We start from the raw sequence: 27,590 nt of genomic DNA on the forward strand, positions 1-27,590 counted from the left end.
TAAGCGCAGAACCCATTTGTTTTAAAAGAAGGCAAAACATACATAATTTATGTTTGGATTGTAAGTCAGTCATTGACTTAAATCCCCAGTGGCGGTACCGGTGTTGTGGTGTTGGTATTTTACCAGTAAGCCTCAGTAATAAATACATACCTTGGCAGCATTGTCAGCAGAAACTGGTGGTCCATCGCCGTCTTAATTTTCAGACAGGAAGCATAGTACCATCTTATTTAGCTCCATGTTTTATTGTTTAATTATTATTATTATCATTATTATTAATATTATTATTATTATCATTATTATTTTTCATTTTAACATGGATCTGCTTCAGCCGGTGCTACGGCCAGCATCATTTTTAAATTTGCTGTTCTTGACGATATTTAAGGTTTCCATTTTTTTAAATCTTTTGACGATAACGGTAACATTTAAAACATTAAAGACTCTGGTCGGCCTGAAGACTAGCATATATATTAGATAATTAATTCCGATTGCTGTAAAGCTCAGTACTGAACGAATCAGTAGGTTTTATAAAGCATCCTCAGATAACATATCATTTAATCATTAGTTTTCATAACATTTGTTTTTAAATATAGTTTTAAAATTCATTTGAACGTTATTTTGAAATTGATATTATGAATTTAAATTATATATTTTTTTAATCAATTCAACTGTTTCTGACATCGACCATGTGATAACGGACTTTGAAACAGCACAATTTGTGTCTGTGCGGCAGAAATAAAGCTTGAAATAAACAAAGAAGAGCTGAGTTATTTAAGGTTATATCTTATGTGAATAAACATTGTACACGAGCTATTATATTCAAATGTGATGTTCCAGTGCTTTTAAATAACATTTTAATGTTTTGGCCGCTATGTTTCATTTGACAGATTTACCTTAATTGAAATTATCTGAATTCAAATATTTTTAAATTAAAAACATAAAAAATATATACAAAACTATCACTTACTGATTAAAGTTAAGGTGATTTAAATAAATATGATAAATTTGATGGTGCTACGGGTCGTGGACGGAAGTTTTCACTTCACGGTGCCGTCCATGAACAGGCTCAATCAAAAGCCTGTTCAATTTTGTCGTCTTGGGCTTTCTTTAGGGATTCTTATTTTCTCTATTTTATCGCCACATTAACGTGTGGAGGCTGTAAAATGTCGCCCGTACATTCAATCAGAGATGTTACTTAAAGATCGTTCAACACGACATTATTGCTGTGATTGTGTTAATTTAGTTCTTTCTATTCGGCTATTTTCTTGTTGGGTTCCAGTATTCCCCACTAAGTCTTGAATACTGTTAAATCACCCTTAGGAAATGTGGCCTGCATTTTGAATTTGTCCTACCGGTATCTTATCTTAACTGATCTGTGATATGCAGGCTTCATAACCTCTGATCCCCTTTCAAAATTCCATTTTATTTAGTTTTACCCATTGTTTTCTCGTTGAGGGCACACGCATTTTTATTTGGGGACCATACGCCGCTTTTCATGGAATGACTTACGTGTCACATTGAAGGTTCCATGATAACCGCCATATGATCACATCTGCGGATGTTTCAAAATTCTAAATTTTACCAGTTTACGTTAAATGTTGAATTCTGCTTAAACCGGAGCTAGGGGGCGTGGACGGTAGTTTGCACTTAACAGTACCGTCAATGAACAGACTCAATCAAACCGAGTCTGCGACATTTTCAATTTTGCCGTGTTGGGCTTCCTTTAGGGATTATCATTTTCTCTATTTTTTGACCTCTTGAATTATGAAATGATGTACCAAATTCAAGTGAGTCGATTAAAATACCATTTGAAATGCTGAAGAAATACTGTCATATATTTCAATAATCTGTGGAAAACATATGAACAAAATCAAATATACAGTATTTACTAAATAGACATTCATAAGCATGAATTCCAAAATACTTTATTAATTTTGTAGATTGTAATTCTTCATTTAATTTATTATGTATTTTCTAATTTTGGCTTATAACTTAGTCAATAGGTAGTTGATGCTGGTTTTCTAATTTTACATTGCTTTTTTAATTTTTATAAAGAAATTTAAAAATTGTAATTTAATGTAATATAGTCATAATAGTGTTTAAAGAATACACATTCTTTTTTCGAGACAACTGTAAAGGCAATTACAAATAACTGGTCATTTCATGTCATTTTTGTCACTAGTTTATATTTCTCAACCCCAAGGGTATGATTTGATAAAAAGATAAAGACAATGTAATTATCTGTGACAAAATCAATAAATAAAATTAATTTGAAATACCTATAAAAAATTGAGGTCTGCATATGCATAGATGTAAACAGTGAATGAATGATATGTTGTTTTCATTGATATAAAATATACAAGTGTATGTTAAATGTGATTTTATACATGTATGTGCGGAACTGTTTAAATCTCAATATTGTTACACAAAAGTTAAACGAATGCTAATTATAGGGATTTAATACGGCGAATTAAAGAAAGTATTAAAAGTCATTGAAACAAAAAGAAAAACTAAGAAAGGTTTATTTTAGACATGAAACCATACCGTTAATACACCGAAACTCGTTATGGTTGTGAAATTCTAAGTTTTAAGTGCTGAGGGGATTTCAGTTGGCATATTGTATCATAATGTAAAACAAATATTAAGTTTGAGGGATTTGCGTCAGAAAATAGATTTAAAAAATCAGATATTATATTAGGCAAGAATATAATGCGGGTGTCTATATTAAGTTTCAAAATCAAAGCACGCTGAAGATTTAGTTATTTTAAAATTCCAACGCTGGATAAACTTGAACTTAAAATTGTGGTCATAGTTACGATGCTGAGGCTGAAATTGAAGAAACTTGTTTTATTGGTGGTACTAACATTTTTGCTGACAGTGACAACATATCTACGATACCAGATGTTTTTAGAAGCCAACAACGTCAAGCCGGAAGTTGTTGTGCCTTTGCCAAGTAAGTTGTTTTCTTTCCTTTTTTATATTCCATTATATATTACTTAACGCCTACTTTGTTTTTCACAAATGTTCATAATGTTTGGCAAGTCTGAATCACTTTGCGCTGGAGTAATGACGCAAAATAATAAACCACACGAACGGTATTTTTTGGCTGAATTTCCATTTTATTGGATTTTGATTTGCTGTTTCCTTTTCTAATTTTCCACATGTTTGTCTTTTTCAATTATCTCACTGATTGACTCCAAAGAAATTATAAGTATGGGAGAAAATATAACAGCTCGTTTTCACAAAATGTACCGTTTTTTTATATTACATTGAATTTGTTTTATTTGATCTTTTCTTTTGTTACAAAAACAAATGATTTAAACATGGCTTTTCTTTAATTCTTTCTTTTTTTCCCGAAAATCTGGCAAAATTTGTGTCTGGATTTTATATCACTAAAACAACAAACCCTTTTATCTTCAAACGCTTCTTTTTGATATGTACATACAAAACTTGAAACGAAACATTTGACAAACCAAATGCCAATAAAACTGTATTTTGATACGATCTATTCACATTATTTCAGGACCAAGGATCGTTTTAAACAAGGCGGATGAAATGAAAGAACGTATAGCACATATGCACCGTTTTTGTTCCCAGTACCCCAAAAGACGTCGATTAGTAGCTATGTTAAAAACAAATGTATTTTATATTTCTGAAAAATACAAACTTAGTTATTGCCGCGTCGCAAAGGTAGGAAGCACGTTCTGGACGCAAGTATTTATGACGCTCGCAGGGATAAAGCCACAAGATGGACAATCATTGTTTAATGTTCCAAGGGATGAATCACATGATCAAATCAAAGAACATGAAGAATTGACGATGGATCTGAAGGATGATCGGATAAACAACTTCACGAGTTTTATGGTTGCAAGAAACCCGTATTCGAGATTGTTTTCGTCATATATAGATCAAATATTCTTGCCAAATAAGTGGTATGTGGCATCCTTCATGATTTTTGGAACTGAAAAAGGAAGCCGAAAAAGATGCGGAAATGACGTCACTTTTGACGAATTTCTGCGAACAGTTTCAAGAAATACGATAAGACGAATGCCCAATGACTTGCACTGGGCACCGATATTTTCAATATGTTTACCTTGTGATACAAAAATAGATATGTTAGCAAAGCACGAAACATTTAATGAGGATGCGGAATATATCTTAAACGTGACAGGCGTTGAGCAGACGACAAGAGACGAAGTTGATCGTGTTTTAAAGGAAAACTATATCAGTCATTCTTTGTCTACATTGGTTCATACATACGTCACAAAAGCACATGATCGTACGCAGATACGTAAAGGGTGCATAACTGAAATACAAATAGCAGAAAGAATATGGAAAGCATTTCAAATTCAAGGTTATATTCATAATGACTTGCACTTTCCGGCAGCTGAGTTTAAAAGTTCCTCAGCGTCTGAAACTGAAAAATCTTTAACAAAGCTCGTTTCAGAGGCATCTGAATTGCGACCTCTGACGTCACAAGAAAGAAATACTCAGAGACATAACTGGCAAATATATTACTGGAAGACAGTAACACCGGAAGTACTATTAAAAGTTCAGGACGCTTACTACGAAGACTTTCTTCTATTTAACTATGATTTTGACCCAAATACAATGTGATACCTTAACCTATATGGATACTATGATAGTATAAAAATAATCAAAATTTGGAAAAAAAGATACTTGTGTTACTTGTTTTTAATATCTCCTCTAGCAGATAGACCATATTGACTACCAACATCATATCTTTTCTAAATTCCTTTATTTTCATATTTAACATGATAAGGCGTCAACACATACATACATAACAGCTTTATAACACGTGTAATGATTTAAATATAAAAGAAAATTGTTTGAAATATGAAAATAAAGATCAACAATAGAGCGGACATGGAACACTTCTACACCCAAAAAAAACCTTTTTTCAAGAAATCGTTGCTGAATATCTGAAAAAAAATCTGTTTATTTACTGTTGAAGCAAAGAAAACAGTGCATAGCTTCCTTTCCTTCATCTACATATGATACAAAAAGCACCTTTGACTAAGAAAAAAAACAGACACACAAAAAAGCAAATATGTATGGTATTTAAATCTGTATGATTATTATAAAATGATGATATAAAAAAATGTTTCTATATCAGTAAATTTTTAATGCAACACACATATCGTGTTGAGAATTTCGAAGCAGGATGTTTAAAGTGAATTCCGACTACTCTGGAACACCGCCATAAGTGAAACCCGTGTGCAAAAACGTACAAGAATAAAATGTGTACATGACCCTATGTTTGTGATAAACGCAATGACAAAACACTTTGATCACACTTTTATACTTATTAAGAGGTACATATTCGATATATCCCTGAAGATACAATTTCGAGACCGGTATTTATTTTATGTTTTAAATACCTTTAACCAGAAATTTTTCGCAAATATGTATGTTAGCATGAATAAATGAGCATTGTAAAGGAGCATGCCTCCAGATGAGCAATCCTATAATTTACTATAGGGGAGATCTTATCGTCAATAAAACATTTAACATTATTCTACTGGATGTCGCCATGTGCTCTATTCAGTACTGGTCCGTCAGGAATCTCCCGTAACAAAGAAAACAAAGAGGTCCATCGCTCAACTGATATGCATTGCTATAAAAAGCCGCAATTCTTCAATGCAGAAGCTATGAAGGGCACACATTGGGTTGTCATTTTAACCCATGTTACGTTATTAATGAAGCGTTAAATGTTGTGCATGACCGCTTAGAAATGCTACATGACATAAAGCTAACTATAAATAAGATCAGACTAATATACCTGTAGGTGTTTTAATAATATAAGCTTAATAAACTAATTGACCCGCACGGAAGGGCAACAATTTTACCCTTGTGGGCATCATCACAGAACTTTTGTACAATACCATGGGTTGATGCTACATACTAAAAATCTAAGCTCTTGTCATTAAAGTATGTGAGGAGGGGGTGTTCTAAATTGGTCTATATTAAGTTCCTTTGACCAATGCATCAGATTGGAATGATTTGAACAACTTTTTGACATTTATTTCATCTTCAATTTTCATTTTTATAAAAGTGAAATCTTGGGGCAAGCTGATCTATTATGACGCCCAGGTGTAAAGAAGTAAAACCTTTCTAGTAAATAATACAAGTACTATTAAGCTGTATAGTCATAGTTCTTAAAAAGAAACAGCAAAAATCTTCCTAACAGCAAAGGTCTCCCTGAAATGTTTATAAGCCGCGTTCACCATTTCAAAGCACATCTAAGCAAAATAAAGAATACATTTTCTACTGTTATACATGTCATTCCATATGAAAGCCCTTTAACTTTAAGTTTGTCAGAACAGTGATTTTTTAAATGAAACCTGATTTGAATTTTTCTAATTTCTTTTTCTTAAATGTGTAACTGACTGTCTTTCTGACCTAATGAATAAAGACAAAATTAAATAAACAACACAATAAAAATCCAAAAATGTGAAAAAAATGTTCAACAAACATGCATGAAAGTATGTTTTTTTACTATTCTGTTTCATACTCCCCTAATTTAATTTTGATGATATATATCATTTTTACCCCCCGCCCCCCAAAAAAAATTGAAGCAAGATAGTTTAGTTATGAAAATGTGTATAAAACGTTGCAGATATCAATTGCAATGAACGATATTGAATGAAAGACATGTGAAATGATTGCAATTGTTTTTGTTTTCAGATATATTATTCAGTAAAAACGACGTCAAAAACACGAGAATAAGCCCCTGTATATACCTATCAAGAAAACACATATATACTTCTGATAACCATTGAGTGGGAAATAGCACTTTGCGCTCTTAAATACTTGATGATAAATATTTGTTAAAATCAACTGACATGATTATAAAAAAAGAAGAAAAAGTGTGACAACTGTCTGCAACTTTCATCATACAAGAACTGATGATGATGATGATGATGATAATGATGATAATGATGATGATGACATACAAAAGAAGCACATTTAATATAAATCCATTATGAATTTTACACTAATATATCTAAAATGTACATGCTACTTAGCTGACATATATGAAACAATAATAAACATTCAATTGACATCAATAAATTGCATTGATTTTCCCACTTTGGAGCTGCCTCGAAATTTTACAACCACGAAAAATAAAAACATTATTTAATCTAATAAAATCGATTCTACAATTAAACTTCGTGTTATGTCCTCATTAAAAGTAAGTATACCTTGCAAGTTTTTTACAAAATAATAAGAATGGCTGAAATAAAAATTGATATGTCTTAAATATTAATAAAATATAACAAGCAAAACATAAATGTTTTCAAAGCAAGCAAGGTTCATTGTATATTCTTTAATGTGGACGATATCGTTATTGTAATGTAAACTGTCGATTGCTTTTACTGGGAATCCTTTTTCAGAAAATTATGTAGGTAACGATCTTTCACAAAACAAAATAAATCAATACCATAAAAACGTGTTGCAAAAACTGACTCTCTCCACGATAATATTATAACAATATTTATTGCTAACACATTCGACAAATTCTACATTTACTCACAATAAATGTTTACCAGGAAAGCAATGGTTTAGTTGTACAGGAGCTTGGGTTCGAGCCCATAGCGAACTTTACTCACGTGACAAACCAACAATTTTGTTTCTGGAGGCAGACTCGATTGGGATAAAGATAAGTTTCTAGAACTGCTTCATAAGTGAACATGAATGAAAATGATAAATTCTCAGTTGAGAAGAGCATTTGAGCAAATCTAGTGTATTACCTTATAATACATAATTAACAATACTGATATTCTTATATTCAGTGCAAACATATACACTTATAGAGATATTTAATATGTATATTCATGTTTGAACAAAGTGTTGAATCTTAGATTTATTTTTCAAATGTAATCTGTAATTGAATGTTTGGACAGAACAATATGCATTTGTATTAAGATAAATGGTATGCAATTAAAGTCAGTAACTTTCATTCAATAATGTGCTTTCATTTTTTTAATTTTCTTTAACATTAATTAAAAATTTTGTGATAAAGCGGCAGCAAGTTTTTTTCCACTGAATTTAAATAAATAGATATGAGAGGGTACAAATCATCTAATGACAGCAAAGTTTACGGAACGCAGCCATGCAATACCGTTTAACATACGGCATCCACATGGTCAGTAAACAGGAACGGGGAAATCAATTGGGGTGAGACTTTAATTTCAATCCTTTAAAAAAAAGTAGATGAAAAAGTTGCTTTTATAGTTTCATTTAATATATATGCATGAACGCAAGTCATTGGTCCAGATCTATATAAAATAGTACACACATAGCAAAAAAAAAAAAAAAAAAAATAATATTTCAGCCCCGTCAAGTAAAAGAAGCGTCAGTGGAATGCTTTAAGCAGATTACTGAATGAAAACAACAGACTGTCGTCACACGTGACTATTATGAATAACACCAGTCATTATACGAGCCGCGTCATGACAAAGCCAACATAGTGCGTTTGCGACCAGCATGGATCCAGACCAGCCTGCGCATCCGCGCAGTCTGATCAGGATCCATGCTGTTCGCTTACCAACTCTATTACAAATAGAGAAACTGATAGCGAACAGCATGAGTCCTGATTAGACTGCGCTGATGCGCAGGCTGGTCTGGATCCATGCTGGTCGCAAACGCATTATGTTGGTTTTGTCATGGCGCGGCTCAATTATAAATAACATAATTATATAATAACAAACATTCAATATAACATTGTTATTTGTATATATCCCATTAACAACTAGATGTACATAGAAATAATAGTAAACTGTTTGTAATATACGGTATAAAACTATATTGATGGTAAAGTTAATTCAGTGCACATGAACACACATGTATCTGATTTACTTGTTTGTCCTGAAAGAAATAAAATATGTTTTTCTCAGAATTAATTTAAATCTGCGAATGTATATAAATTTCAAATCGTACTTATGTTTTAAAATGCTCTTTTATGGGGAAAATAATTTATTGCAGAAATTTATTTAATACAGGTAATGTCTAATTTGAATAAAAGAATGCTCAAACTATGTTTTGGAAGCTGCAATCTCTTTTACTGGTCAAGTTGACATGGTCCTGTAAATAACTTGCCAGTATTTTTTTAATGATATTGTGTATTCATACTGTGTTTAACAATAATATATATACATATATTCTATGTATGTAGTCAAAACATGTTTCTTTTTTCTTATCAAAAGAGACAGAATAGCTATCATTGATTTCAAATGCACAACCATCTACACTTTATATTTTACCAAGATTATTGACACTTCTTACAGTCTTCGATACTGCCAAACATACATGTATACAATTTATTTTCCCTGTATGAACTTTAAATGCCAAAGAGATTTGATGTTAAAAATGCATAGCTTACAGATTTCAAAATAGTTGACATATCCGTAATACATGTTTTTGATACATCAGTATCACAATAGCGTTCCTCATTCAAAGATTAAAAACAAATATTCTCGGAAAGTAAACTGTAATGTATTACCTTCATATTCTCCCATGTTACCGTAAATAACTAAAAGCGGTTACCATGGAAAATCAGTACTGTCACTTTCACGCCAGTATTAATATTAATGTAAATAGCACATACATAAAACCTTTTCTGGATTATACAACTATAAAACTTGGTTACAATCATTTTATTTGTTTTTACAAATAATGAAAATAATTCCTGAGATAAACAAACAACTATTTGACTGACTAAATTAAACTAAGACTATTTAAGCCGCGCCATGACAAAACCAATTGCTATCAGTTTCTGTACTTGTTATAGAGTTTGTAAGCGAACAGCATGGATCCTGATCAGACTGCGCGGATGCGCAGGCTGGTCTGGATCCATGCTGGTCGCAAACCCATTGTGTTGATTTTGTCGTGACGCGGCTCATTTGTTTCTAAATAACTCGTGTCTAACATTATCAGCACTATCAATCCATAAACAGAAATATCATTTTCACTCAATCACATATTTATTGTTTAACAGTGTTAAGAGAAAATGACCTTCCACACATGAAGTTTATGACTTTAACCCTCCACCGATGAGATGTTTCTTTCATCTTTATTGCGCCACCTCGTGCAGTTGTATATAAATGCAAACTTTCTCCCTTCAAAGCCATATTACATCAGTTATTGAAGTTATGAAATAACGTTGTAAACATGACATGGTCTTTACTTCTTATACCTTTGTCAATTCCAACATAAATGACGAATACTTTAATCAACTAACACTGAGAATATTATATGAAGACTCCGATGATGTTCTGATCACATACAGACCTATTATAATTCTCAAACATTATCTTAAGGCCATTACATAATTTGATTTCGATAAAATCCTTAACTGCATTCATATATATCAGACAAACTTTTTAATGCCTCTCAGAAAGAAAAAGATGATTCTTACAAAGTCGTTGACGGAATTATAAACGCAATCAATAAAGCAAAACTTTAACGATTTTTAATGAAGACGTAAACCCTCTTGACCAGTGATCAGAACAAATGCTTGACGCAAATGACAAAAACTGTTGTGTTATAAATGATGAAACTCATAGAAAATGTTTTTTTCGATGTCATGGACCTGGCTCGCCTTATTTTCACACTTCTCCGAACATGGTGTAATGATTCCATACACATTATTCATCTTGTTTCGACCTTAATGCTATATATATATAAACATGATTATCTGTTTACTTAACGAAGCCAGTTTGTCATGGATTTATCATCTGTTCCAACTTTTATTATTTTCTAAATATTTTCTTTACCGAATGTCACTAATCAATTATATAGTTTAAAGTCAATCGTTGATTTGCATTTCTATACAACATCTTTGACCTGTTAAGTCTTTATTTCTCGAGAAGATAAAGGGCAAATTATAGTCCATAGTAAAGCGAGGTGTTGATTGGTTTACGTTGTTACATCTTCTACAGTTCTTTCTCTGTTTTTCGTTTATATCCTATTCCCTCATTACTCTTCACTTATCTTCTACTCACGTACCTACATTGGTGATATTATAGCCTAATGTACTATTTATTACAGTTATAACTGGTGTGATCCCTGCCGTGTTATTTCTCATGAATTTTTCAGGTATATTGCCCAGATCGAATACAGGATAGATGAACGAGTTGAGAGCTAGACACAGTATCAGCACTGATACAATGTTGATCACAAATCCAGCTTTCATCTGGAAAAAGAAAAATACTTTATCTAACTCTTCATCACATTATTTGCTAAATGTTTTCAATGTATTTGTCCAGCTTTTAATTTGAAAAAGTAAGTTTAAAGTTTAAAGAATTTCAGAAAACACAAAATGTTGAACCAATACTGTACAGCCGTGCCAGCTTCTAATTGGTGTCAAAGTGCCTTTAAATGTTCGGTTTTCCATCCAGAAAATGATTCCGATATTTCAATATGAAATGTACGAGTTCCATTTATCAGGGTCGGGTCTTTCCCGTTCTCCTGCATATTTAAACTTACTATGAATGGATAAAACATGTACATCATGGCATTAAGTCCGAAACTGTTGGTAGCGTTAAGCTAAAAGACATGCTTTTAAATCCATTCTTTGACCCGACCAGTACTTCGCAATAAATATTAGGTGTCCTACTCAAAGAAAAGTCCTCCGATATAAAAAAAATCTTACTTACTTCCCTTTGTGCAGTAACAGAAAATACATTATTAGGAATTGATAGAAATTGACATATAATACAAACCATGTCAGAAACTTTGAGGTATCCAGTTGAGAAAACAATTGCATTAGGAGGCGTACCAACAGGCAACATAAAGGCAAATGAGGCAGCCACTGCACATGGTATCATAAAATACAGAGGATGAACAGCCAGACGAATTGCCTGAAACACAAAACAATAGTAAGATAAAAATCAGTTCAATTTGTAAAAGTATGTTTTTATGTTGTATACGTTTATCTAAAAGTCGCCATCGGTAATTACTATATACCACTCACCGCATAAGACTATCGGTAACTAGTAATGGGAGACAACGGTTGAAAACATCATTATACTGGACCTCGAAAAGTTTGAATAGCTGGAAATCAAACTTGTAACCCCTGGATTTGAAGTCAAAGAGTGTACCACTAGAACACTACCGCTTTTCTTTCTTGTTAATATAAACAAATTATCTAAGATAATGCAAATGATGGTTTACACTTCAATTGATTTCAAATAGCTGTCAAATGTATGAAATTAAATATTACATTGTGCTTCTTTATTCCATTCTTTAACGAAAATAACGTTATGTTAATGGACAAAAATAAAAAAAGTGGACAAAGCTTTCAGATGTTATGTTGGCAACTTACAGAAAATTACTGAAGCAAAAACTTCCATATGTAGACGGGAAATCACATAAAACAACATTAAACAGAGTCATACTTAAAGAATATTAGTTACTGACTAGAAACTCACTGTTTTGTAATCATTATGAATACATGTACAAATTTAGAAGGACACTTATTGACAAGGCTTCAAGCCCATCTAAATATCGTAATGTTAATTTGAGATGACCAGGTGCTCACCAGACTTCCAACAATGGGTAAGAAGAGAGTGGCAGTAGCAGCGTTACTGGTCACGTTAGTTATAGCAGCGGTAATGTAGGCTAATAGAGCAGCTGTTAACCATTCAGGTAAATCTGCAAACACTGTCAACTTCTCACTTAACCATTCTGATAAACCCGATTTCTGAAAAATTCAGATAATTTATTAGCCATTACTATAAATACAAAATAAATACATAAAGACCACATAAACTGGTCTGTTGTTTTATCCAAATAAATAAACGCACATACATTGTCATATGCAATTACTTAATCATGTTTTTAAACATTAGTTTACAGATCTGTATTTCGCATTACTTTCATTACTATGAAACTTGGTAAATTTCTCACAAATTTCGTTTTGTTTGAGTGTCTTACAATCCTTTCCCGGAAAGAGCACTTCTTTATTTGCGGCTAAATGAAGCCTTTGAAACAGCACGCTCACCGATTTGTGTTACTTTTTATGAGAGTAAATCGTGTAAATTTAGTGATATATCCTAGCGCATGGCACACACGTCCCCACAGAAAGTGCCTTAACTTGTTTAAATTTGCAGAAATAAATCATACACTGTAAGTAGAAAGGTCGAAGTTTGATGATTAAAAAGTAAATTCTGTTTTATTCACAGTTACACCGGGATTAAATATAAATTAATATATTTCTTCAACAGATATAATTTTCTTTTATTTGATGTTTTGAATATTCATTTGACTCATCGGTGGACGTGCAAACATATTTTAGCATTGTTTTAATAATGCATGTAATGAACTAACACTGCAGCCGTCAGCGAGCGCAAATCCTCCACCCATCAGAAGTAGAACTCCCCATGCCATCTTATCATTTACATATTTCCATGTCAACAGTGGAATGTACGGATGTGTTGCCGTCAACTCGTCAGTTCTTTGAGCTAAAACACAAAACACATGCGTTTAAAAATACATATTGATATACATGTACAATATAATATTCCGATGTTTACTAACGAACATTTGAACTCAAATACAACAAAGGGGAGTAACTAGTGATTTACTTCAACACAAGCTGATAATGGACTACCTTCCATATCAGTTAATAAACATATCGTCAAGTTTTCAACGGTAATTCTTGTAGCCTATTATCTGATATTTCAGATTTACATTGATTTATTAATGAAGTTAGCTGATTCCAAAGTACAAAAAACATTAACATCAATACAGGTCAATAAAGAGAAACAAGAAAATCATTAAAAGTAACAAAATAGAAATAAACATTTGGACAAAATAATGTTAAAAATTATCTAAAGAAATACAGAACCACTGACGAAAGGCGAACATTTATAATATAATCGAAATATCCCGTCTACATTTTGATCATATAAAGCAGGCATTGCCCTGTTTGGTGTCCTGCTGAGATCCTTGACGGTGGTCCCGTGTTAGGGGTTGCCTTCATTTAATGCCGCCCTCCCTTATTGATTTGGTTTTCATATTGTACTGTTATTTGTCATATTGTATACAAATTGTCTATTTGAAAGTATAACTAACCTTTTTTCTTAAGAAAGGGTAATTCACTTGGAAGGACAAACAAGATTACTGACATGAAAATAGCTGCTGTAGAATCCTGCACGTATCTGCAGAAGTATAATACAAATAAAATACATAATAATTGAGCCGCGTCATGACAAAACCAACATAGTGGGTTTGCGACCAGCATGGATTCAGACCAGCCTGCGCATCCGCGCAGTCTGATCAGGATCCATGCTGTTCGCATCAGTTTCTCTACTTGTAATAGAGTTGGTGAGCGAACAGCATGGATCCTGATCAGACTGCGCGGATGCGCAGGCTGGTCTGGATCCATGCTGGTCGCAAACCCACTATGTTGGTTTTGTCGTGACGCGGCTCAAATAATGCAAATAAAGTACATATAGTGCAGATAAAATACACATAATGCAAATAAAATACATATTATGCATTTAAAATACTTATAATACAGGTAAAAAAGATATAATGCAAATAAAATACATTTTGTGCAGATAAAATACTTGCAATACAGAATAAATACATATTTTGCAGATTAAGAAATATACGTATAATGCAGTTAAAGGACATTAATCAAGAGTGCCTTTCAGAGCACTAAAACAGTAACATTATAAGCATCTTCGGGCCTGTTGTACTTTTATTTATGTCTGCTACCAAACAAATGCCTACAAGTAGGATTCATTGAACGCCACATTTCCTTGTTGATATTGTTTACCATATTTCAACACTAAGTCTTTATTAATCTTAATTAATCTTAAACTTTTTGTTTGGCAGTTAAACAAGTTCCCTTTGCCGTGCAAGTCCTTAATCAAAATGTCTAAAAATATTAAATTAAGTTTTTTTCTTAATTAATATTAAGTTGCAAACAATTATGAAGAAATTCCTACTTCTCTTTATATGTCACTCAATGTACATTGTATATTGTTTATTAATTCAAGTTCTGAAATGCATGTATGCACATTTATGCAAACGAGTACGAAGTTGACAATAAATCAGCAATAGATAAAGATGTGTATAAATAGTATAATTCAGGGTCCGAGGTAATAGAGGTAATAAAGAAATTCAATCTGCTAAAACTCAGACCTCAGACATTTGAGAGGTCATAAAATGAGCCGCGTCATGACAAAACCAACATAATGGGTTTGCGACGCAGTCTGGTCAGGATCCATGCTGTTCGCTTACAAACCCTATTACAAGTAGGGAAACTGATAGCGAACAGCATGGATCCTGATCAGACTGCGCGGATGCGCAGGCTGGTCTGGATTCATGCTGGTCGCAAACACACTATGTTGGTTTTGTCGTGACGCGGCTCAAATGCAGACTGACCAATGATAATCACGGGATTTGAGACAGACCTCAGAAATATTTTTAACAACTTCAAAGCCAGAAAAGTTAATATGTAAGTAAACAAGATTTATTCATTTACCTTTCTCGAAAGAGTTTGCCCCAACCTGGCATGAACACAGGGTTTCGCATGATCCATAACAGAGCTAATGCAATGAAATCTATAAGGACTACTTTCTCTGCAAAGCTAGAATTTTAAACAAATATTATTGCATGTAGTGAAAAACATAGAATAGTGGCAATTAAAAAATAAATTAACAACTTTTTTTGTTCTGAAAAATTGTTGATATATCAATTAAGACGCAGCATAATTATTCAACAAAACAAAGTCAAATATTTTAAGTAGAACATTCCTCGCCAAATGCAATAATTGTATGATGTTATCATTGCAATATCATGTGCAATCAATATTCTTCAGGAACAGTGCTGTTGCTTTTTTTCTATTCCTTCGCGATAATCGCTTCCTTTCCTTTATTACGTTGAAGATGACATAATGCAAAAGACGGTTACACCACTGTGTGTTCGAAATATTGCACCTTTAATTTTCTCTCGTCAAATTGAGCCTTAAATTTTCACTTTTCCTTGTTGATTTCATTGCTCTTCCTTTTCACGATAGTCATTATTAGAGGCATTTACTCAGCACTGTCGACAATTATTACAGTAGATTATATTAAGTGACAAGTTTAAAGTTACTCATATTGTTTAAATTATAGAACCAGTTGTTATGGACATCAATACTGCCAGAACAAAATAAAACTATTCGATGGTTGATCGCAAAACTGCAGTAACTAATATGAAATAAAGAAGGACATACAACATATAACAGTTTAACCCTAGAATTGCTCTTATCCAGAGGCACGTTATTATTCACTTACCTCATAGGACCAAGCCTGTGATACTCGTGCTTGAGGTGAATTTTTACTGCACTATAATCTTCATCTGATTTTACACAACACAAACATCTATAGGAAAAATAATATTGTATAAGACTTTTCATCTCTTTATTCCTTTTTTTGTTACTTAAAGCAGCATGCCTCCAGATTCATGCAACCTTTCATGAAAATTTTGAAATTGTATTAAAAAGTAATATATTGTGAAGTGAATAAAGAAAGTAATTTACACATCGCAAATGCACTTACAATCCAAGTAAATTGCCTAAAACAAGGTCAGAACATACATAAACACCACTTACTGCGATAGTTACCCAGTAGAATTATAGTGATTGATACTGCAAAATCAGTCATTAATCGCACATAACATGTAATTAATTAATTAAATATTGAATATTTTTACTTTTCTTAAGATCTTAATACATTTTTATAAAGATTGAATTTCTTGAAAAAGTTTGGCTCATCTGGATGCGTGCAGCTTTAAATTTAACATAAAATAAAGTCGTTTTTAGTGAAAGATATAACTTATTTAGTGGATGCCAGTGGACCGCCGGAAAATAATTCAATGTATGTCGACCCTACTTATACAAAACTAAGTCTCGAAAGCTAACGTCTCTTACTACTTTCAGGACTGTTCGAGACAAGACATACAAATAGTCCATAATACAACATGTTAACCGATTATTAAAACATGCAGACTGGTTTCTTTTATATGTCCAGTTAACATAATTAAGAACACTTACTTTTTTCCAAGAGCGTAAACCTGAAGCCATATCCATGTTGCGATGAAGACGACTAGAGAAAGTGGAATGCCGACAATAAGCCAATTGGCAAAGGTTATAGCCGATGGCATATCATATTCGCCATAAAGACTGGAATATAATTACAGCAAAACAATACATCAGTAATTTGCATTTAAAATTATGCATATCTTTATATCGAATAATCTCTGTATCAAGTTTCTAATAACATATTATGCGCACATGCACGAAATTATTTTTTAAAAAGATTCATTTAAACATGTGGATTTAGTTAAGGTCCTTACCAACTTAAATTTTGTATTAACAATTTACTTAGGAATTCGATGAGAAGAATAATGCTTTAAAAAAAGTAATTGAAACATCATTGTTGCCAACATAATCTTTATTCATGAACTTTTAGACTTGAAATAAGAGAACCTAACGTTCAACTTAGCCGTTATGTACTGCTACAGTTTCAAAACATTACTCATTGGCCATACAGCTAAGCTATCCTTTGCTCTTTTTGTATGTTTGCAATTAGTACAGTTTAAGTGATTTCGTAATCTTAAGGAAGTCAAAATACTGATTTGATTACGTTTTGACACCATTCTCAAAAACGATTTCTCATTTGATGCTATTTAATTTAAGTGATAGCCATGTAAAATATTTTAAATCCATAATTACAACATAATAAAACACATGCTTGCCCTTTCTCAATAAAGAAACAAAATAAGGGTGTCAAGTGGCGCCTTGATTTTACTTTAAATGCCAAATATTCTGAACGATGCTATATGACATCGTGTTATACCTAACGTAAAAAAATCGTCACTTTTCTACAGATGTATATATGTGTGTAAAGACACATCAGGGTATTATATATTATAATACTTCACCTTTTCTTACGCCGATTTTCATTGAATCATAGTGCCGTTTATATTAAAAATATATACAACAAACTTATGTTTAACGTTTTATTCAAATATGAGAATGAAGAATGATGACGGGTGTAAAACAATTGTTTGCTGTATTACCATTTCCTAGCAGCCCTGGTTATGTTACAACCGTTTACAGCTATGTGACCTGTCCAACATTTTTATAACTATTATTTTAAACAAGTCTGATCACCATATTATGTACTACTAAACCTGACATTTGCCTTTGTCATCAGGTCAGTGCAGGCTGTCGAGGCTCTATGAACTTTAAATGTTCGTCCTGATATCTTGAAATGGACGATGTAAGTTCCAACGTTAGCATTAAACTTTACACGTATTCCTTCTTACGTTACAAAAAATATAAGCAACGAAAACAAAGTGAACAAATTAAATTTTCGAAAGCGCACATTTACACAGACAAATCATCTCACGAAATAAATATATAATTGAAAAGACAATGACATTTTCTTGTTGACATATATGTGAAAATAAAAACATTGATAAAATAAACTGTAATTGACAGAAGCACTGTGAGATTAAACTGAATACTATATACATGTATATGCCATTTCATTTCATATCGCAAATTATGATTAAATTTTAAGACCATTCCAAGACATACATAATCATTAAATGATATAAATTATTTTATATAAAAAAACTAAAATAACGTGTCAACTATAAAAAAAATACACCGAACTAAAATATAAAAAAAATATAAGTAGAAATTATTTCAACTATAAAGATGTAGAGTCTATGTTGTTATTAATATTAAGTGACATATGCTTTGAAATGTTGAGAAGAGATGACATGCTTTTTGTTATTTTATCTGTTATACAAATAGCTTAATATTGAAAAAAAATGTTTTGTAGCCATTATATTGATAGAGCAATAACATATAAAGCAGAACTGCTATTAGTTGCAAAAAGGCTGGCGAACAACGTGCAGGAACAGGAAATTGAATCAAATACACACATTTCCCTTTTGCCAACACATATGCAAACACATATGTAAACAAAGAATCAACTACACATAACATAACCTACCTTTCAATAACAAGCAAAAAGCAACCGAACTTTGCTTTTATATCTTCCTAAGCTTTTAAGCCTTACTTCTAAATTGAGATAAATTTTATACAGAACTTACATGTCCGCTTGTCCTTTTAAAATAATATTAGGGGGCGTTCCAGTCAGTGTGGCCACTCCCCCACAGCTAGCTGCGTATGCAACGCAGGTTGCAAAAGTCTTCGCCAATTCTTCAAACTCTTTATCTGTCTTGCTTTTAATGTGTGCTCTTTCTCCTCGGCTGACATTCGACATTGGTCTTGGAAGGTAAGAGAATTCGTGATATATTTAGACTGGGGCTTTCAATAAAAAGAAGCGCTTTTGATGTCAACTTACGTGAAGAAGTATACATCGGTGAAAGCGTCCAAGCCAGAAAAAGCGGTGTATAAACGCCACGTTTTCATGTGCAGAAAAATAAAGTGCCTTCAAAACTGTCTTCTGTGTCTTGGTATTTGAGAATACATGACTAACTTGTTAATGTTTGCTCAATGTGTTACACTAGAGTGTTACCATCACCGAAACATATATATGCATTAAAGATTCCTCGGTGCAAAAATGCGACAATGTATAAGACCCTTCCTTGTTTAATATATTGAAATGTTTTTTAACAACATTGTATTTAGTTATAAATAAAGCTATAATAGCTATGAACCAAACATTTAAGCTTTTTCTTATAATTTTGATCAACCCAGTCTTACTTTATTTAAAAACTATATATATTCTCCTCTAGGAAAGCGCATGATTAATCTTAATTGATAGCTTTTTATTTATTTTTTAAAAACATAGCCATGTACTTAAACTACTATTGTAAAAATCGTGCTTAAACAAAAATAAGAAACGTACTGAATGGTTAATAACAGAACTATCAAAAGAAAATAACTATATGTATTATAGAAAAATAAACACACACAAAAACAATATAAATGCAAAAGCTGACTTGAGTTATATTAATAAAATAATAACATGAAAGATACAACATCAAGGGTTACTTTAAAAAGCCCGAATCCGTTCATTCCTTTGGGTTACATTATTTACCAAATAAAAACTTATTGTGAAATGTTTGTTATTTTTGTCCGATCAACGTCTAACATTCATCTCATTTCATAATTTAGAGACTATTTCATATTGTTAATATTATTGACGTATTTATCGCTGTGTACCTTTGATCTTTGCAAAGCGTTTTGCATCCGTTTTCCTTTAGTTTATCCTTTCAGGCGAGACAATCCTACGATTTTTTAAAGCGGTTTCTATCAAAAAGCGTTTATTTTGTTCCGATCACCAAACTAAAGTATTTTCTACTGTTTCTTCTTACTTAATCTTACCTGTTGTGTTACATGGCCGGTACAATTCTAAATAACTCGCACACATACTAGCGATAAAAGCCGATATAAATTGTTTAGATGTTAGATAATAAGCTGTTTCGTACTCTAGCATTTGTAAAGCAAAATATATGAAGCAGTATATGCATTGAGTGTGAGGCGCATTGGAGTGAAGCATTCGGTTAAATATGTGTTCTTTTACATGTGATAATGTCTGTGAAAAGTTGATATAATCAGAGCAATGGCTGTAAATAATGAAACGGATTGAAGAGGTCATAGGCATGCTCTTGCAATAGAAGCAAGCATTGCTTATTGATGAGGTTGCATCTATGAATTCTTGTGTATTTTTATATCTTTCGTTATGTTATATAAAAACATTATTGATTTGGCTTTTAAAACCTATAAAAAAGTTATTTTTATTAAAACTTTATATCATTTGGACAATTTTCAAAGCAATAAACTTATTTATATGTTTAACGTTATATATACAAAATATTAGTGAAGTTTTCAGTTCTTAGCATTTTAAAAAGCTTTGTTAACACCACGACTTTAGCTATGTCATCTAAATTAATAAAAAGAGGATCAAATTCCTAGCATGCCTATCAAGTGGACACAAAGAAACAAAATAACTAAAATTATTAATTTTGTCAATAGTTTGCATTAGTTAAAAACATATACTATGACATTGTAAATCAAAAAGATGAACATTAAATTCTGCTACATGTACATATACGTATCTATAGAATGTTAGTTTGGCTATACAAGAATAAAATTAAAATATGCTTCATTCATACTGCCAGAAGCTAAGAAACTCTCCTTATTTCATCAATACCTATTAGCTGAAATAAACATTATCTTTTGCAATATCAGTTAAGTTTTGTGAGTGCAATACGTGTTTTGTTCCTATGTGTCCAAATTTCACTCTGCAGTTGTATACTTACATATCAGCTTGACCCTTCAGGATAATGTTTGGTGGAGTACCGGTCAATGTGGCTATACCACCACTGTTGGCAGCATAAGCTGTACACAAAGCAAACGTTTTCGCCAGCTGTTCATATTCCTTCTCGTTTTCTGACTTGCCAGCATTGTCATACGATACGTTCTCTGCTCTATAATAAATACATATCACATTATCAGTACCATGAATTCAGTAGTATATGCTTATCAAAATCAGTGGACATTTATAAATTTTCTGATTAACATTATGTTTGGCATAAAAATGTTTTAATCATTGCAGAAAACAGGCAAATGATTTTGGAACAATTTTAAATAATAAAACTTATAACCAATACATATAATTTATTGTTAATGCAGATGTATATATAGAAAGAGTATAATAATTATGCATAATTATTTCGTTCCTTCTCATCGGAAAATGTGTAATATATTAGGTCACTTGTTTGTTATATTATACATTGATAAATACGTTACTTCAATAGTGTACATGATTTGGTGCAAACCAAAATCCCATTTGTTAATAGTCAACTATGGTATATATTAGTATCCACTCACAGACAGACACGTTATTAATAGTTTATAATTATTACATCATTTATTATGTAATTTATTAATCATTTATTGTGTAATTTAATACATCATTTATTACGTAAACTAACACTTAACCTGCTGAATTTGCATAATGGATTCATCCGGTTTTGAATTTGTAATGGTCCGTACAAATACGGAGCTACCAACAGGATATAGCCTGGTAAAACTGCTCGTGCAATTCGACCTGGTTCTATACTGATGGCAAAGCCTAATTACTTCCGGTTCAGCCAGGTTAAGGGTTAAGAAAGGAGAAGTTTTCCTTTTGAAGATTAAACACTAATTGGATTAAAGCTATATGAACGTTTACAATTTTATCATGATTGCACTGTCAAAGAAAAAAGTAAGGTCATCAAATTATGGTTTATCTGTTAGTCACCTGGCGTGTTCGGCTGGCTGTGTTAACATGGACCGTGAGGTAAAGTCAACTGCATTTAAACTATTGCTGCTCTCTGTCCTTGTGAATCTTTGGAGAAAAGTTACAAGTAAAGCCAATTTGCATATTTAAAAAATGAAAGTGATGTTGATTCTGTCTATATTATGTAGCTGTCCTTTAATTCAAGGTTGTTGTTTTATTGTATCATAAAAAACATCTGAAACTACCAACTACTATATGGGATCACTTCATTTTTTTTGCAAACAGATCTTTTAAAATATACACGTTCAAATAGAAATGCAACCTGGAATATAATAACATTAAACTTAACATTAGTGCAACTCAAACATGCACGTGTTATCAAAGGGTAAACCTATAAAATTGTTCAACATCATTGGAGAGAGGGTGATGTCACAATATAGACAGAATAACTTAATTTAACCATTTTGAGAGACAATCATCAAAAGAAGAATCAAAATCCTAAAAGAAGAATCAAAATGCTTCCAAATATTCAAAGAAATCAAGCACTGCATTTCAAATTTAAGGAATAAGAAACACAGATTGACTGGTTAGCATCACTCAATAAACCACATCATACAGAGACTCTTAGAGAAAAACAATGCAAAATTTCCTTTTACAAATAAGTGCAAATACAAGTATTATAGAAGTGTATCGTTTCTGACTACGATTGTAAATACTGACCGCACGTTATAAGCATTGCTTTGGAAATAAATACGAATTTAAGCATTGTTTTGCGAAAGATAGACAAATTAATCAGTTTGGTTTCTAGGTCAACTTCCTTTTCAATCTTTGACTAATAAATTGCCTGTGGGAGGTACTGCGTGCAGAATTAGACAAAACGCGTCAGCTTAATTATCAACCCTTGCATCAAAATCATTCAACACTACCGTATCAATTCTTTTTACTTCTTTTATTGTTTGTTTGGTTGCTTGGTTGCCTGGAGCTGACTAAATAAATGGTCACAAATCAAACATATAAAGTGTCAGGATCAAGTGGGTACAACAACTTAACAGATGGAAAATGTAATAGCATATGCATGTTTTATTTAACTATTCAAATGCATGTGTTTTGATAATGGTTTAACAAACCAAATATAAGTGTCTGTATAGCATTAATCTGCTAGTATATTAAAATATCAATTTCTTCTATATCATCTGTTAAATATTTTGAGAAGTAATTTAACAGAATGGTATTAAACCTGGAAACCAAACTTGGTATAATGTCAAAGGGTCTATAGAAAGAAGAGAAAAACATCTTGAGAGTTCAATTATGTGTTACCTTTGTGGTTCTACCGGCATTGGTAAACTGAAAACAAATTCAATGAAAATATTTCACTTTGTTATAACAGGTATAAGAACATGCACAATTTAACACTGATACAGAGTAAATGTCTATCACCAAAACAAGCACTCTTTATTATCCATTACCCAGCCATAATCAACTTGAATAACATAATTTATATTATAGAATATTTTTCTTATGAATCTCGATTAACTTCTACCATACCATGCCAAGAATATGTCATTAATGGTTTTAATATTTGCAATGTGGTCAAACAAGGCGGAATTCCGTTGCCGCTGCTGTTACACATAAATTATAGAAATCCGATAAGAAATATATTTTCAAAAAAGTTGGTGTTTGAAATTAAAATAATTTTTCTGCGTGCATAAACATACAAATTTCATACAATGTATTTTGCAAATATTCGATTTGCGTGTCCATTAAAGATTTAAAAGCAAAATATGCATTCTAAAGGCAATTTATGCATTCTCGGAAAAAATCGCAAATGTGTTAAATAATATTTCAAGCAAATAATTTCTTACCAGTTCAAAAAAACTACAGAGAACGAAAATTAAAATGATAATCACAATGGTTTAAGGTGAGCAGAATGTTTTGTGTACAAATAAATTATACCTTGGACCTTCAGCAATAAGTCTGAAACGGTCAATGCTTTTTTATTTCTCATAAGGTAAATATTCAGCATATTCGATGTTTTGGGTCATTATCACGCATATTTCATAGTAAAAATAGTCGTTCCAATTTATCTGCAGCTACAAGAGGGGATCAACTTGCTTGAGAAGGATTATTTGAGTTAGACTGGAAGTAATTTCGTAATGATGCGTTTTCTGCATTTAATGTTTTATTTGTGTCTTAGAACATACACTTATCTGATCATCTTAATCGCCCAATATTTCTTCATCAGACAAAGGCAATTTCACTCCTTTTGGATATGCATGCGAAGTTGACATTAATACGCCTTAAGAAAGAACTTAACCTATATAATTTCACCAAAACATATATACGTATCTGACTTTATTAAAACATAGTTACATACTAAGTCATATACAGAGTATGATTTTGCGTACTTTTCAGCTTTAAAATCATGATTTACTTTCATTGTAAATTCGTCTATGGGTACCTTCACCAAAACATAAAACAAAAGTTAAATTTCACAGTATACAAAAATATCGTCTTTCTGGAATAGGTGCAAATATAGAATTCAAATGGATAAATTCTCACGTGACAGGATGTCCGGGTTCTAGAATGTTGTCCATCTCTAATACCACCTTCACATCGCGTTTGTGCGGTTCACTCGGAATATGTCCGTTCTGGGGTTCTTGCAAACACGTGGTTTCGTCATCACTATCACGTCTTTTCCCTTCATTTACTAAAATGTTTTTAATTTATATAAATAGTCATATATAATGATCCTATGGTCCAGGCAATAAGCTTTTATGCAGGTTTAAAAATTGAGTTTTAATTTGTATGGGAAAATCTACAGTTGGGTAAGCCCACAAAGTTATCTTGCATTTCAAAATAATGCCATTTGGAATTTACTTGGGTATCGGTTTGTTCCATTTCAAACTTAACAGAGAAGAAGAATGAACATTAAGGACCTGATATTTGATAGCTTATTTTCCTTAAATATTTATTTTCTATATGAAAGTATTTACATCAAACTCCTTTACTAGACATTATATTTAGTGATGATGGCAATTTGCAATGATAACTAATTTACTATCACATTATTTATGTATGATATATAATTCATCACTGCAAAAATTAATATTGTAATTGTAAGCTAAAGAACCTTTATTCCGTTCCTGTAGACATGAGAATTAAAACTTCATTATTTCCTTTATACATCAATACGACTCAGACAATATAAACGTCTTTAAATTACTGAATTATAATCACAAGCTAATTTACATTCTCACTAAGTAAAATATTTGGTTAATGCATTTTTTCACTAAAATTTTAGGAAATTGCCACAACAAATACAGAAGTTGAAATATGTTAGTTTTAACTAACTGGGGGTTTTAAACTTTTTTTATATAAGACTCATACAGTCCATATAATGAATCAATTACTACGTTTTATTATAATTATACCTTTTTCTTTGACCTCTCTGATTTGGGTCAAAATGGCGTTAAGTATGGGGATCATCATGGCAGTGGTGGCCGTGTTTGACATCCACATTGACAGAAACCACGTTGGCAACATAATTCCCAACATCAACCTGAAAAAACAAAACAAATTTCATTCTTTAAATGTATCCGTACCCGTGTCGCAAAGCCGTGCATACCGTCATATGAGTTCATAAGCGGAGTTCATTAGTGTTAAAGTATTTTTGCGTCATTGGAACACAAGTTGTTTTTAACTGTATGTAAGTATGCGGGAATATCATACATATATATTACCGGTATTTACAGTTAGGTTCAGAGGCTCGTATAATAGGATTTTATTCAACACCATCACCTAATTCAGTTTTGGCATGTACCTGTTTAACATCTTCTTTAAAGAACATGAATAATCTTGTTCAAAATTAGATATTCAAATATTAATAAATTTTACTATCATATTTGCATTTTAATCGAATTCTTTGGCTTTAACATTTTCAAAACAAGAGCAAAGTGTCATTGTACTTCTCATAAGTAATTATAATGACAGTTTATTATCACATTTTATCTAATAATAAGTACGATAGACCTTGCATATAAAAGCAGGAACTTCAGACGTTTGAGGGTTGATCAAAAAGTAACATTGACTTTGCCATTGCTTAAAATAAATTGGTTCTATGGTTATGGAAGGTTTGTCATATCATAATAATCATTTTTAAGTATTGAGGAGCATATATAAAACAACAACGGAAGTATTACAATGCTGTTGGTAAGTGTAATATACATGATCCGATATTACATATATATAATATAACAGGACAATAAATCGTTCTAGAACAAAATAGTTTTATTCATTATATAAACATTCATACTAAATCACTTTATCAACATTTTGTTCAAGACAAAGTACATAATAATATCCAAATAATACATTCCTAGTATTTAAATCAATATTTGAAATACTTTTGGAAAAAAAATGTTAACAATAGACAAATCAAGTTTACAAAACAATTCGTTAGAATAATGGTGATAATGGTAATAAACCATATATTGCAATTTATTGGGACATTCAGTTAAACTATAACATAGACAAATAAAATTAAGTAATAATGCAAGCACGAAATGTGATACATGTACTATAACGCATGGTAGCACGTGAATTTCTTTAACTCTGCCTTTAAGGTAGAACGCGACACTTTGCGAACTTTCGAGTAGCGTCTTGAAAATTGGCATGCAAAAAATTGACCATATTTCTGATTGGATTTCGTTAACTTTATTTCAATAGTTTCAGCCAATTTTTGTACTGAAGTTCAACAGTGTTTAACTATCCACCTACTTGCAAACACTCTAACACTTATAAATAAATGCGATTACTGTATTAAAACCCTGTGAGAACTATGTCAAATTATTGTATTGTTACACGTGATATTTTGACAAGTTTACACAAAAGAATCAGAAGATTAAATATTGAAGTTACTGGTCTAGACTAGAAATATTTGGTCAATCGCAGTGTAGCAAAGGCATTTATTTCCCCCAACGCGCCTTAAACCTAATAGAAGATTCGAGCACCTGTAACTTTTGCTTTTTGAAAAACAGGTTTGACATTATCAAGAAAGATGTCTCATTTTTCTTTTCTAAGCGAGTGCGTACACATTTTTACAAAAGACAATCAGTTAACATATGAGTCTCATACAAGACTGATATATATGATAGAAAGTTACCATCTTGGCTCCGGCCCAACTAGTGTAAGCGCCCTGAGAGCTATCCTCTTATGTAAGTTCCATCTCTCAACAGCAGCAGCAACTACCAAACTTCCCATAAATAACATGAGAGTATCCTGAAATATAACATAATGGATGAGAAAGCA

At 31.9% G+C, this 27,590-nt stretch overlaps 2 protein-coding genes across 6 annotated transcripts; one reads left to right on the top strand and one right to left on the bottom strand.

The window, feature by feature from the left end:
• The first annotated feature begins 2,233 nt into the window (after positions 1 to 2,233).
• LOC132725140 (carbohydrate sulfotransferase 11-like) lies at positions 2,234 to 4,672 on the top strand. The gene is made up of 2 exons (XM_060710228.1): positions 2,234 to 2,950; positions 3,521 to 4,672. The coding sequence occupies exons 1-2, from the start codon at positions 2,815 to 2,817 to the stop codon at positions 4,612 to 4,614; spliced, it is 1,230 nt and encodes a 409-aa protein (XP_060566211.1). The 5' UTR covers positions 2,234 to 2,814; the 3' UTR covers positions 4,615 to 4,672.
• A 69-nt stretch (positions 4,673 to 4,741) lies between these two features.
• LOC132725139 (solute carrier family 13 member 2-like) lies at positions 4,742 to 27,590 on the bottom strand. Of its 5 annotated transcripts, XM_060710222.1 has the most exons (15): positions 27,445 to 27,590; positions 25,715 to 25,842; positions 24,843 to 24,990; positions 23,601 to 23,627; positions 22,305 to 22,391; positions 21,322 to 21,489; positions 19,144 to 19,320; positions 17,069 to 17,197; positions 16,311 to 16,397; positions 15,518 to 15,622; positions 14,098 to 14,183; positions 13,351 to 13,484; positions 12,563 to 12,724; positions 11,745 to 11,882; positions 4,742 to 11,215 (listed from the first exon to the last, which is right to left on the bottom strand). In XM_060710222.1, the coding sequence occupies exons 1-15, from the start codon at positions 27,549 to 27,551 to the stop codon at positions 11,021 to 11,023; spliced, it is 1,878 nt and encodes a 625-aa protein (XP_060566205.1). In that variant the 5' UTR covers positions 27,552 to 27,590; the 3' UTR covers positions 4,742 to 11,020. The 5 variants fall into 5 exon arrangements, with proteins under 5 accessions (XP_060566205.1, XP_060566206.1, XP_060566207.1 ...); XM_060710223.1 differs by lacking the exon at positions 23,601 to 23,627; XM_060710224.1 differs by lacking the exon at positions 22,305 to 22,391.

Source organism: Ruditapes philippinarum, unplaced genomic scaffold (assembly GCF_026571515.1).
Source record: "Ruditapes philippinarum isolate M1 unplaced genomic scaffold, ASM2657151v2 ctg3577_1_1_1_1, whole genome shotgun sequence".
NCBI lineage: Eukaryota > Metazoa > Mollusca > Bivalvia > Venerida > Veneridae > Ruditapes > Ruditapes philippinarum.